This window comes from Lotus japonicus, chromosome 2 (assembly GCF_012489685.1).
Source record: "Lotus japonicus ecotype B-129 chromosome 2, LjGifu_v1.2".
Lineage (NCBI taxonomy): Eukaryota > Viridiplantae > Streptophyta > Magnoliopsida > Fabales > Fabaceae > Lotus > Lotus japonicus.
The window spans coordinates 60,781,709-60,795,589 of NC_080042.1; the positions used below are offsets into that span (position 1 = coordinate 60,781,709).

At 37.2% G+C, this 13,881-nt stretch overlaps 1 protein-coding gene across 1 annotated transcript; it reads right to left on the minus strand.

Annotated features, from left to right (window-relative positions):
* Window positions 1-91: 91 nt before the first annotated feature.
* Window positions 92-3,874, minus strand: LOC130738654 (protein REVEILLE 7-like). The gene is made up of 7 exons (XM_057590745.1): window positions 3,716-3,874; window positions 3,376-3,465; window positions 2,250-2,378; window positions 2,031-2,142; window positions 1,875-1,936; window positions 1,242-1,667; window positions 92-1,101 (listed from the first exon to the last, which is right to left on the minus strand). Exons 2-7 carry the CDS (start codon window positions 3,385-3,387, stop codon window positions 451-453), a joined length of 1,392 nt encoding a protein of 463 aa, XP_057446728.1. The 5' UTR covers window positions 3,388-3,465; window positions 3,716-3,874; the 3' UTR covers window positions 92-450.
* Between the last annotated feature and the right edge of the window lie 10,007 nt (window positions 3,875-13,881).

Here is a 13,881-nt window from a genome sequence, read left to right on the forward strand (position 1 = left end):
TCATGCAAACTGTAAAGGACGTGTGCCAAGAATGGAAAATGAATAAAAATAGAAAAGCTGGTATGTTTCCCCAATTGGTTAAACTGTAAAATGATACAGCAAAACAATGCCAACAGCCCTTAAATTATTGGAGACCAAAGTGTATTCATGTGGAAAAGATTACAAAGATTGGGTGGAGACCTTGGAAAAAGAATCGGAAATCAGATACTTGTCAAATAGACAATTAGATCACAGCTACCTAAATCAGCTCGGTTGTGCTCACCATCTCTTTTTTTCTTTCTTTTCTCCTAAACACCAGGAATCGTGTAAACATGCAAGGTTATGAACATGCTTCTTTTTCCTCGAAATCAATTTTGACACTCAGTCAGAAGCTACTGTCTCACAGAAGCTTTTCCTCAAATTAGCTGTAGAATCAATTGTAGAAGGATTTCCAAACATGCTGTGTAATATTTATGAGCACAACCGAGCTCGTTGTCCCTCCCTCTCTTCCAAGCCAACAATTAAAGAATTTGCATCTCTTTCAGCTAAACATCTTTTATATGGTACAAACCCCCTTCCAGACTTCTGGGGTGCTACTCCATCCTCATGATACTTTTGAAGTTTAGAATCAACAGTATCAGAATTCTTTCCAACTGATTCAGTATTGGAACCAGTGCAAGAACTTTCCTCCTCTCTTGCTCTTACCTTCAAACACGGCCTAAGAGGCATAGGATTTAAGATTTCATGATTGCATGGCCTGAGGTTGAATGCAGAAAGGCCTTGGTACAAACTCAATGATGGTAAAGATGAATCAGGATCATCTTCACTCGAGCACAGGTTCTCCTTCGGGTGTTCTATGCTGGTCAGTTTACCGCAAGACAGGCCTAGTGATAATTGTGTATCTAGTGGCTCAGATGCCCCTACTTGGCCAACCTTTACATTCTCAACATCATCCATTTCAATAGTTTCTGGCTTGATATTCTCATCATCTACCTTCATTGACATTAGATTACCAACCATAGAGACTGTTCTTCCAAAAAGCTTGATACTACTAGAGATGGGTGGCATATTGGTAGCATCTTCTTTGAGACCTTCAGTTTCCTCAGCACCAATCTCGGACTTCTGTGATAAAACCAGAGTGTTTATGAGTCAGTAAAACCTTAACCACAACAGTGTTCTATAAACTATCAATTTAATTCAGAAGCAAAATCATGTAGATGATTCATTTCAAAAAAAAATCATGTAGATGAAGCTTATCGTACCATGCACATGAGTGGGTTCAAACCAGTGGTTAAATTGACTGAAGCTAGAGATCCTTTCTCTTCCACCTCAGCTGGTTTCGATGTCATGCAATCATTATCCTTTTCAGCAGGTGACAAGCTCATTGAATGGATATCAGTTGTGCAAGAATTTGGTGAAAGACATCTATTAGTCTGCTCAGAAAATGCGGACCCAAATGCTTCAGAACCAAAGGCAGATAGCACAGAGGTTGGAGATTGGGTCTCTTTCTCTCCACCTGACAAGTTTGCAGATGGAGATTTTTCTGGTTCATTTGGAACGGTCTGTCCTTTGAAAGAATCAGCTGATTTCCGGGGATATGGATGGAGAGGCTTCCTCTTCGGCCGAGGAGGAGGTATTGCAATAGGCTGAATAGAACTTTCAGCACTTCCATCAGATTCTCGCACAACCTGAAACCAAGTAGAGACAATGCATGAGAAAATTGAACTGGAACAATGCATTTTCCATTTTGTTATGCTATTAAGTTGCCAATGAACAAAATCGTCTCCTTTGTAGAACACACAGATCAATAGACCAATCAAATCCCAATTCTATGTTTTTATACTCCATATCAGTAGGAATTATCAACTGAAAATAATACTGCTACTAATATTGACCTTAGAGAAAAACTTCTGAGCATGGCTTCGAATCTGAACAGCAGTTTTGCTACCTATATGCTCTGCATTAAGATAAATTGACTTTATTGACTTGAAGGCACATAAAAAATATCATTTACTTTAGATTGCTTTAATCAAATCAGGACATAAGTTTACCTTCAATTTGACGCCAGCCACGACCATACAATTTCAAAGCTTCAAGGAACTTTTGATGCTCTTCCTCTGTCCATTTCTCCCTTTGTTTAGTAATGGTATAGGGTTTCCTCGCCTGTTGAAAATTGAAATAAAGTCAGTTCCAGCAACCAAAAGTAAAACTGGAACAGAAGGGGATCCATGAAAAGGGAAACAACATATTGATATGAAAAGTAAAGCAACCTTGGGAGCAAGGCTATTTCCAGCAGGTGTATCTGGCAACTTTGCAACATTATCAGATTGCGTTCCACCATTGGAAGGGAAGTTACTAGCTGTGCCATATATGGTAGACCGTGGGCCTTCAACTTGATCCTACATTCAAGAGCAGCAGATGAATTGATAACTGTTATCCAAATAAAAGAAAGAGAGGGGATGGGGACTAATTTCATCAAGAAAGAAATTGATGCTCACTAGAATATATCTCAGTTCCTAGGGGACATTATTTCTTTTTAAGAAGTAGTCACTGGATGAATTCATATTGAAATCCATCAAAAGAGGAGAAAAGTCTCCGGAAGAGAGGAAGAATGGATGAAACCCGCTTCCAACCAAGCAGCAGCATGCCGTATAGATTAGAGCCTACAAGAGCTTAGTTGTCATCCCTTTCAAATCACACATGCTAACCCATTCAACTATACTCATAAACTCAAAATCATTAACCAAGGAAAATATCTATTGCTATTCCATCAAGTCCATAATGTCACACACCAATAAAATTAACTGATGCTGTCATAACATTCTCTCCCCTCCTTTGTAACTTCCGTCCAAAATTTTCTAGGGGAATAGGCCTTAAAAATAGTGCTAGTTTTCTGTATTTTTTATGCCACCAATGAAATACACCCTTTCAGCACATGGGGATAACATCTCATAGCAGTACTACAAGTGTGAATTAAGATGACCTGATTAGGCATGGTATTACTATTGATGCACAAAACTAGAAAAAAAACACTTTAACCAGAATGGTAGAGTAGACACTTTACTATTGATTCTAATTAAGTTATAACTCAGATACCATGCCAGATTGTTCTTTCAGAGGTTAACTATTCAATACTTATATGAAACTGTCTCCATACAACCCCTTTAGCATCCCTCTGAAACTGAAATACCCTTTACACACATGGACCATACAATTCTAAGATTCTAAGAGTGATATCTTCACAAATAGAAGACTAACAGAAAAAATGAAAGAAAAGAATCAACCTTAATTCACTGATTCTAACCATTCAACTCTCCATGCAGTGCAAAAATCAGAAGAAAGGATCAAGGGGGGTATTCTAAAAAAGGACCAGTTGTGAACTGGTCCTTCCAATACCTTCATCTCCATTGCAGTCAAGCCAAATCAGAGCCAATCCAGCCACAGAAATCTCACAAAGCTTCACAGAGACCAACCCAGCAACAACAGCTGTCACAATCAAACCAAACCAAAACAAAGTGAACATTTCAGCCAAAAAAAAAAAAAAACAAAGCAAGATCACATAGCATTTCTTCACAATCTCCACAGTTTCTCAGCTCAGATAAACTTCTAAAAAAAATCAAAAATAGAAAACTCCAAGTGCTATTGCCAAAACCAGATCAACCAGATTTTCAATGCCAAAAACAGTAACAAGCAAGCACAAATTGAGATTTGAGAACAATATGTAACATGTACATACCTTGGATTTCCTTGAAATGGCAACCGATTTGGCGATTCTAGCTTTTCTGGTGAAAGATGAACTTTCCCGGAAAATTGAAATTTTCCGAGAAAATCAGAGAGAGCGAGAGAAAATGAGAAGGTGAGAGCAGAGAGAGGAAGGGGGAGAAGAAGAGAACGAGAGAGAGATTATAAATTAAAAAATAAAACAAATTTAAAGAAAAATGAAAAAACAGCGAGAAAAAAGGAGAGCTTGACACGTCAGATAAAAGGAAACGTTTATGGATAAAAATAAAAAAGAAATGGAATTTCCGCAGAGGGTTCGAGAAGTGTTTAAAGTCTTGTGGCTGAGAATGGTTCTGGAGTGAGGACACGTGTCGCGTTGTTGTGATGCGTGTGGAGGCGAAAAGGGGAAAATTTGGTGGAAAGGAAAATTTGTGGTGGAAAGATTTTAATTTGTGATGAGGAGGAGAAGATAATTGATAAGATTTTTATTAATTTAAGATATTTTATTTTCCTGTTTTTTAGTGTGTCTTTTTTTGACTTGTTGTTTTGTTTGATTTTCACGCGCGATTGTACCACGTGAATCTCAGTGTTTGACTTAGGGTTTGAGTTGTAAGATTTTTTTAAATAAAATGTTACTAACTAGTTAAAATATTAAATCATTATTAGCAGTTTAGCACTACCTACTATTCTCGCATTATAAATTTATGCTTAATTGCACTTTTGGTCCCCCAACTATTACCTTCCTGCGAAAATCGTCCCCAAACTTTAAAATTAGCAAAACACGTCCTCCAACTATACACCCGGTTGCAAAATTGGTTTTCCTTTAACTTCCGTCCAAAACTTAACATATTGCTGGAAAATAAAATAAAAAATCACCATCGATTCTATCCCATCCTTGTCCCTTTTCCTCCCTCTGTCTCTGTCGTCCCCTCTTTCACCTGCAACCTACCCATGAAACCCATCCCCACCCAAAACCCATCGCAACCCACCGCACCTCACCTGCAACCCAACCCCATCCCCACCGTCACCCGCAACCCACCCCTGAAACCTCACCCGCAACCCACCCCTGAAACCCACCCCTCACAAAGGCACCAATCTCGCTACCAGCCCAACGATTCAGATATGAGATTTTGCAGGTGATGAGGGTGAGGTTTGAATCTCAAAAACCCCAAATCCATACCGAACGAAAACCCCAACTTCCATAAGGAGAAGGCGAGCTCAGATCGAAATCGAAGGAAGAAGGCGAGTTGATGGTGGAAAGCGGTCAGTGATGGCGGCGAAACAGGAGCTTGGAAAACGCCGCCATCACCGGCATAACAGGAGCTTGGCGGTGTAACGAAGAAGAAGAGAGCATGGCCCAATTGAAGAAGTTGGAACAGAAAGAAGAAGGTGATGCTGGAACAGGAAGAAGAAGAATTTTTCTTTTATTTTTTAATTCATTTTTAACGGAATATTCTGTTAGTTTTTTGACGGAAGTTAACGGAAAACCAATTTTGCAACCGGGTGTATAGTTGGAGGACGTGTTTTGCTAATTTTGAAGTTTAGGGACGATTTTCGCAGGAAGACAATAGTTGGGGGACCAAAAGTGCAATTAAGCCTAAATTTATAATATAAAGTGAATTACACACGCATTAGACATCAAAGGTATGGATGGCATATCATAAGAAGAACCAAACTTGGTAATGTTTTTGGGACCAAAACTTTATTTCAGTGATAAATTAGATTTTACCTTCCTTTGCTTCTTCTTCTTCACTCATGATCACCTAGTTAGAAGGTTAACTCAAGTGGTAAGAGTTAGATGACATAATAATTTGGGAGGTGAAGGATACAGGGTTCGAACCCTAAACATTACTAATTTAATTATTAGAAATTACTAACAACTAACATTTGCTTATAAAAAAAACCTATCTAGACATGGTTTGACATTAATATGCACTAAATTGAAAGTGAAGATAATGCTTTTAATGAGCTCACATTGATTTGAATCAATAAATAAATGAGACAATGTGTTTAGTAACAAATTTTCAGAGATAAATCACATCACTATTTAAACTATTTAAACTAAATAAAACATTTTATTTACCCAAGCGGGGTAGCTCAGTTAACAAAGCAGGTTGAGTGTATGGGAAGAACTCTAGGGTTCAATTCCCACACAATACACTCTGGAGATCGAGCCTTAACTGTGACCAAATTCCAATTCTAACTGCATTCAAAGTGGTACGCCGGTACCAGATGTTTATAAATAAATAAAAAACATTTTTGTCACATCTCTCAAACAAAACTTATCTATACGCCCAAATTCATTTATATTTTAGGGCCCTTATTCTCTTAAAAACAAAGCTTTTATTTGCACTTTTTGTTTTTGTAATGGGATTCAATGTATGTAAGACCATTTACAATGGTGATCATTTACAATGGGTGAGTTGAGTGGGGTGTTTAGTGTTGAGTGGGTAGTGTAGTGGTGTTTAGGGGTGTGTTGAGTTTGAGGAGAGAGAAGAGAGGTGTTGAGTAAACTCAACATGTTGAGAGTGGGCCCGAAGCGGAGAGAGGAAGTGAGTGGGTGGATTGCTGCTGACACGTGGCGATTCTTGATTGGGTCGCTGAATTTTTATCTTCTTAATATTTTGAACTCAATTATTTCATTGGAAAAAAAATTCCCGAAAATTATTTTAACCAAAATTCATGATTTTTTTCCTCTATAAATAGAGACTTGGTTTGTTAGATTTGGACACAGAAAAAAAAATCCAAGTTTTTCACTATCTTATTATCTTTCTCACCATCTTATTATCTTTCTATTAGCCTTTGTTTAGAAATTGATTCTAACAATTACCATAAAAAATATGAAATAAAAAAGTGGTGGGGTAGAGTGAGTGGTGGAGTAGGGTGTTGAATGAAAAACTATTGGAATGGGTAAAAGTTGAATGAGTGTTGAATTGAAGAGAGAAGAAGATGTGGAATATTGGGAAGAAAAAAAGTGGTGTTCAGGGTTGAAAACCATTGTATATGGTCTAATAATATATTTTAATTTGCATGTAGCTGGCCTGGAGCGTGAGATGCAAACGATTCGTAGGATATTCTGGAACTTGCCTATTAACGTTAAGAAAAAGGATCGAGAAAGAAGAATCCAGATACAGTATCACTATCATCCATTTACAAAGATAATAATCATAATAAAAATAATATTAATGTTATTTTAAATTTAATTTTTATTATATATGAGTAGATAATAAAAGTTAGCCGGATATCCATTATAATTATATTCAACTCATTTTTAGTTTACATGATGTTAATGTGAAAAATATAAAAAGTTAAGAAATCCAGAACCACTAAAATCAAGAGAGAGATGTATATGGTTGTGGAGCCAGTGGAGGGCAGCCCTAATCTGGTGTGAGATGTGGGAGTATCTTTCGTGGGTCCCACCATACCTTCTCTGCGCTTTATGGCCACCTCAGCTTCCACTTCCCCCTTATTTTACCGTGAACGCCAACCCCCTTCCGTCGTCGGCATTTCTTATTTTTTAATTTTTCAATCTTGATTATTATAGTTTCAAAAAAAAAAATCTTGATTATTATATCTTATCCTCATCATAAGCTTTTTCATAATCTTCAATTATTTATTTATTATATTTCCGTTGAAGTCCTACTTTGGCTTCTCACTCTTTCTTTTTTTTAATGAATAGTACATTGGTTGCGATCATGATTACAGGTCGGAATATATTTTCTAAATCACGTTCAATTATAGAAGTTTTATAAATTGTTCGTCAATATAATTCTCATATCGACAATAAAAATTTAACACACAATTTTTTGAAAGAAATTAAATAATCAATTCTTACCAATTGAATCACTCATATTCTTATCACCAGAAGTTTTTGTGTTCTCCTACAAAATATAACAAATATTGATAGAAAGTCTGAGTTCGAATGATTTTATTTATAATTAGAGAAAATAGTAAAAAAGGTGGTGAATCAGTCAAGCTTGTAAGAGCTTCTTTCCCAAAACAGAAAATAAAAATCCAAATGAGATATGATCTAGATGCTGTTGCTTGCTACATTTAATTTAATTAATTTAAGAAAGATAAAGAAGGGTTTACTTTCTGATGTAGTGACTCCTTACAAATTCTATCTCAATATCTCAATATTAAAATCATGAAAAAATGTGATCCACAAACTCACTAGGGTTGAGGACAGACAGGTTGTTTGTTTGTTAGTTGGAGAAATCGAAAATCTTAACGACACGTGCCTTTGATAACCCTTTCAAGTCAATAACAATAATAACAATGCAAGCTCTCATCTGAGGCAGATTTGTCTGAAAACCCTTTGAGGCTGGCCTACGAATTTCGATGTCCTTTTATTTTGGCCCCTGTTCTTTATCCTTTTCAATATTTTCTTTTTCTATTTAGTATTTATATTTATATATTCACATTTTAATAAGTGTTTTCAAAGATGATAGCTGAAGTAGGCAAAATACATATAGATTGGGAGGAGGAGATCCAATAATCAATCATTAACAAATATTATAATTTATTTTTTTGACGTAAAAAAAGGTGTTCTCAACACATATCATTAAGGTGGCTATATATTTGATTATTGCTCAGATTTGGTTGACACCTTTCATCGGAATTTGGATGTGTCGCAATTTTGGGTTAGAGATGCTATAATAACTTATAAGGGTTTGAGCCTGGCTTGGTCGAGTCTGAGATGCTCGCATTGCTTAATTCCGAGGGAGATGAACAATACGGCAGACATGTTAACTCGACAAGTTTGAAAGGATCACACTCAGCACATATTTGGAGACTACCTCCGTTTGTTGTTATTCCAACCTGTGCCTGAATGTGCTAGTCTAGGGTTAGTTATTTCCCAGTCTTCTTCTCGTAATAAAATAATAATTAAGATATTACTAATAAAGGTACGAAATGTGTATTAAAATATATAATTTCGAAGTTCCTGATATTTTAAATATTATATTATTCAATACATGTTTTATTTTTTTCAAAATTGATCAGGTGTTTTATCCTACCGTTTTGTAGGGCGTTTTTTGTTTTTTGTTTGTTAATCATAGATCCAAACATCTAGTGAGAATGTTTAATATTTAACATTATTAAATGATTATTTTCTCTTTTATTCAAAATTAAAATATTTGCTTGCTCTACCTACACAGGTCTTCATGATCACACATGATTCCATATACTACTGCTTTTTTGGGGTTGTGGCTGGTTTCATTCCCAGCCATAAAATTGGTGGTTCCAGATCCCATGAGTGAATTGAGACCTCTAGTTTTTGGGTTAGAAGAAACCTAAATATATGGGCAACTGAACAAACTTCACATGGGTGTGTGGGTGGGATATATGCCTAATAAAAATATTCGCAAACTTGAAAGGTCAAGTTCTAGAGTTTCATTATGAATTGGTGTGACTTTCCTATTAGACGCTTCATTTAAAAATGGCTTAATTGCAACTTTGGTCCCCGACGTTTATCAATGCCACGATTTTGGTCTCCCACCTAATTTAATTACATGGATGGTCCCCGACGTTGTAGGCTGTGTGCAACGTTAGTCCTACCGTTTATTTCTTAATGGAGGAGGCTTACGTGAACGTCCAGTTGGAGAGAGAAAGGAGGTATGAGGAGAGAGGGAAGCACGTGAGTATCACGTGACCCTTATTTGAACCCATTATACCCAAATCCCTGACCTCCCTGGAACGAAGAAGGTAACGCGATTTAGATCCCTAGGGTTTCAGATTTGGGTATAATGGGTTCATATAAGGTTCACGTGAGTTCACGTGATACTCACGTGCTCCCCTCTCTCCTCAGATCTCCTTTTTCTCTCCAACTAGACGTCCACGTAAGCCTCATCCATTAAGAAATAAACGGTAGGACTAACGTTGCACGCAGCCTACAACGTCGGGGACCATCCATGTAATTAAATTAGGTGGGGGACCAAAATCGTAGAATTATTAAACGTCGGGGACCAAAGTTGTAATTAAGCCTTTAAAAATTTATAATCTTCTCTTTGTCTAATCTATGTTCTTGCTTTATATAAAGAAAAAAGAGTTGTTAGATTATTGTTGTTCCGGTATGGAACCAACAGACTTAGACTATCTAATTTGAGAGCAAGCGAGAGTAACAAGACAAGTAAAAAAACGTTAAATGATATGTTTTTCACCGTTTGGGTGGTGCCTGAGATTTATAACTTGGGTTTTGGTCCGAATGAACCGTGGGTTACCCGACCCATTTGTTACATAATGTTGGTAAGCCCAATATTAGTAAAATTGGTGCGCCCAATATCAGACCACAAGCCCACAAGACACTATGACTTAGAATAAGAAGAAAGTGTCTTTACTAAGCCCACAATAAATTAATGCGCCCGATATAAAAATAACATGGGCGCGCAGGCACCAACACTTAGAAATTCAAATAATGCACATAATAATCATCCTAACTTTTCTTCTTATCTCTTTCCCTTTGCGTGTATACTTGATAATGAATCACCTCATCTGTCATTTCACCTGCCCTTACCGTGTCAAGTTTCAAAATCATCATTACTTTATCTGCCATCATTACATCAACAAAGATACTATATATATTTTGAAACTTGGTGCTACAGTGTCATTAAACACTTTAAATCTCCATTGATGCGATCATCAAAGAAAAATAGCAAGAAATAAATTTGAATCAAAATAATATATGAAGAGTCATACCCCTTCGACACAAATGTCTCATTCTCTGGACCAACATATCCTTTCAATGTGAAACGTTTCAGACCAACTTGTCCTTACCAATTGAAACGTTAAAATGAATGGTCATGAATGCTCGCGTGAAAGCATGCATCTCCTTCTTTTGAAATTCAACCTTTCATCTTCCCTCCTCTTTTCCTATATAAACCCAACCATTTTCATTCACAATCACTATCAAACATACTCCCAAATATAAGCTATAAAATTTATCTGCAATTCCCTCGAAATTCCGCCTTTTAGCATCGAGATTTCACTTTTCCACCTCACACTCGTGCCACCATCTCCAGGCATTCTCAGATCTTGTCATCTCCGGTAAGTTCCATGCTCTTCTCCACTTTCTTTTCATGCACCTTCATCTATTTTTCCCTTTCAGATTTCTGAGTTCTACTTCTTTTAACACACATGAATCCCTCTCTGCCCCCTAGAAACAAACTTTGAAGTTCTCCCTTAAAGTTTTTTCTCAAACCTTGTCAAACCAAACGATTTTAATCACTTCCTCTCCATTTTGAACTTTCTAATTTCAGGGTCCTCAAAATGGTTGCTAAGCGTCCTCATAGAAACCCTAGTACTGCTAAATCAAACCCCACTGCCGATACCCTATGGGTTTCCAGTAAAGTAAAAACCAGATTTTCGAAGTTTAAAACTACTAATGAAGGTATGAAAAACGGTAGAAAGGGGGGTTTGAATAACGTTTTCAGTATAAAACTTCCACCTTAAAGATTTTGACAAATCTTTCGAGAACTTAAGTGCTAAAGATAAGAGATAGAAAAGCACACAAGGATTTTATCCTGGTTCACTTGATAAATCACTCAAGCTACTCCAGTCCACCCGTTAAGGTGATTTCTTCCTTCTTAGAATGAAGGCAATCCACTAATCAGGTAAGAGTTACAACTGCACTTGAAACCTACAAGTGACTAACAATTACACTGACTTAGCTCACACTAAGATTCACTCTCTTAGTCTTCTCTAGGATCCGATCAGCCTTGATCTCCTAAAGGAACTAAACAAACTGTTTATCAAAGAATTGTTTACAAGAGATTTGCTTCTAAAAAGCTAATAGTAAACTCAATGAATTTCAGATGAAAGAAAGCTTAGAAGAATTTAAGTTTGTCTTGCGCGTATGTGAATGCTTCTAGCCGTTTCTTTCAGTCTTCAGCCTCTTTATATACTCCAAGGATTAGGGTTGAGCGTTGCATGGGAAATGCTACCGTTGGAGGGCAGTTCTGGAAAATCCAACTTCTGCTGTGTCTGAGACTGTTAGGTAGGTCGTCAGGAAGGTACAGTTGCTTTTGTACTTGGATAGCGACTTGACCTTTAAACCTAGGAGACTTCTGATCAGGGGAATGCTTCATATTGGAACTTGTGAAGCCGGTTGATCAGAGTCAGAGGGAAAGCCCAGATCCTCTGACCATTGTTTCTTCTGGTTCTGAACTCAGAGGGAAGAACATGGTCTTCAGAGTATCTTGCTTCTAGACAACAGAATTTCACTAATCAGCTTCTAGATCTTTAGAGTCTTCTACACCATCAAAATATCTGAGCCTTTAGTGTTTCTTGGTTATCAGACTTTCTGGATCTTCAGAACTTCTAGTGACTGAGTCCACATCAGAGTTTGTATAACTTCAGAACTTCTGAAGCTTTTCCACTGTTCATACTGAACATGGTGAATGCGAAAGCGTTGCTTGGGTTGCTCTTTATACACAGTGCTTCTGATTTGTGTGAGATTGAGTTGAGGTCAGAACCTGTAAATAGCACACTCAGAGAAACACGTTAGAGTACCACAATTGTTCATATCAAAAGGTTAACTTGTAATTATCAAAACATAGAGTTGTACTACTAGATCAAAACTTGATCTTACAATCTCCCCCTTTTTGATGATGACAAAACTTAGATTTTTGATGAACAATTCTTAAACATTAAACTAAATTCACTCAGAGTTTAGAGATATAGAATAATACTTATCCTGATGTGAATAGTTTATCTTGCTCATTCTGAATTCAAGTCACTGCTTGATTCTGAGCTTAGCTCCCCATGAATCTAATACTTGATGAAAACGTTAGTAAAGTCTAGATTATGAGCTAAATGATATAAGAGTTCAGAGTGAAAAACTTATGACATAGATGAAAATCGAGTAATCAGAGCGCATAAGTAATCAGAGTCACGGACAAGGTATCAGAGTCTTGGTTATCAGAGTCAACTAGAATCACTTCAGAAGAAGTGAAATGTATTCCTTGTATTTGCCCAGTGACACATCTATGGTCATGAAGGTGGAACTCTTAAATTCTCCAAAAGAGAAAAAATAAATCACACTAACACATCTTACACATCAAAAACTGGGTGTACTCCCCCTTTTTGTCATAAGCAAAAAGCTTGGGGTGTGAAAAACTTAGCTTGAAGTACAAGGTACTCCCCCTTAGAGAAGGTCTAAGTTTAAAGAAAATGAAAACTATGCAATAATCAGAGTTAGGCGAAATAAATAGAAGAGTTAATGCAAGAGAAGAACGTTTACCACCGGTCAAGGGAGTAAAGAGAAGGGTCAGTTACCAAGAACTTAACCTCGAGAAACCGTAGGAGCATTAACTTTCAGAGAGAAAGTGAAGCCTATATAAAGCGTTGGAGAGAGAGGTAAGCTTCACACCTCGAACAATTTTCAGTAAGGAAAAAAAATGGCATCATACATCGTAGCATTAGAAGAGCTGAGGAAGAAGGCCTTCGAGGAGGACTTGTTCCTGAACATCAGGCATCCAGAGGGTACAACGACCATCTCGGAGCTGACACGGACACTGCTGGAGGAGGACCTGCGTCCAGAGTTGAAGAGAAACCTGAGGGAATTTCTTGCCTTCGTGGAGGAGGTGCAAGAACTCAGCCGGCTTGAACTCAAGCTGCTGGAAGAAAAAGAGATTTTGGAAGAGAAGCTCAAGACTGCAGAAGAGATTCTGGAGGGGGATGAGCTAAAAGACAGGCTCAGCAACATCCAGTATGCACTGAAGCGTCTGGAGAAGGATAGGTCAGAGCAGCGCCAGGAGTGCAGAAGAATGAGGAGGGATCCTCCATTCTAGACTTTTAGGGAAAGAATGTATGATGTAAACATAAAGAGATTATGAATAAAAAGATTTTTGCAAACATATGTGACAGAAAAATATATATAGATATGCATAGATAATCACAAACGAACAAAGTAGAATAAATAAGTAAAAAGAAACATAAGTTAACAAAAATAAAACAACGTTAAAGAAAAAGAAAAACGAAGAGATCCTAAAACTAGGGTTTATCAGTTCGACGCAGAAGTTCCATCATCATGTGCTTCATTTCAATTAGCATGGATTCATGAGTGTCAAGACGCTGTTCCATGATGTCGAGTCTGGATGAGCTTGACTGAGTAGAACCGGAAGGAACATTCTGAGCAGCTTGAGGATCTGGAATGGAAGCAGAAGCAGCAGGAGTAAACACTAC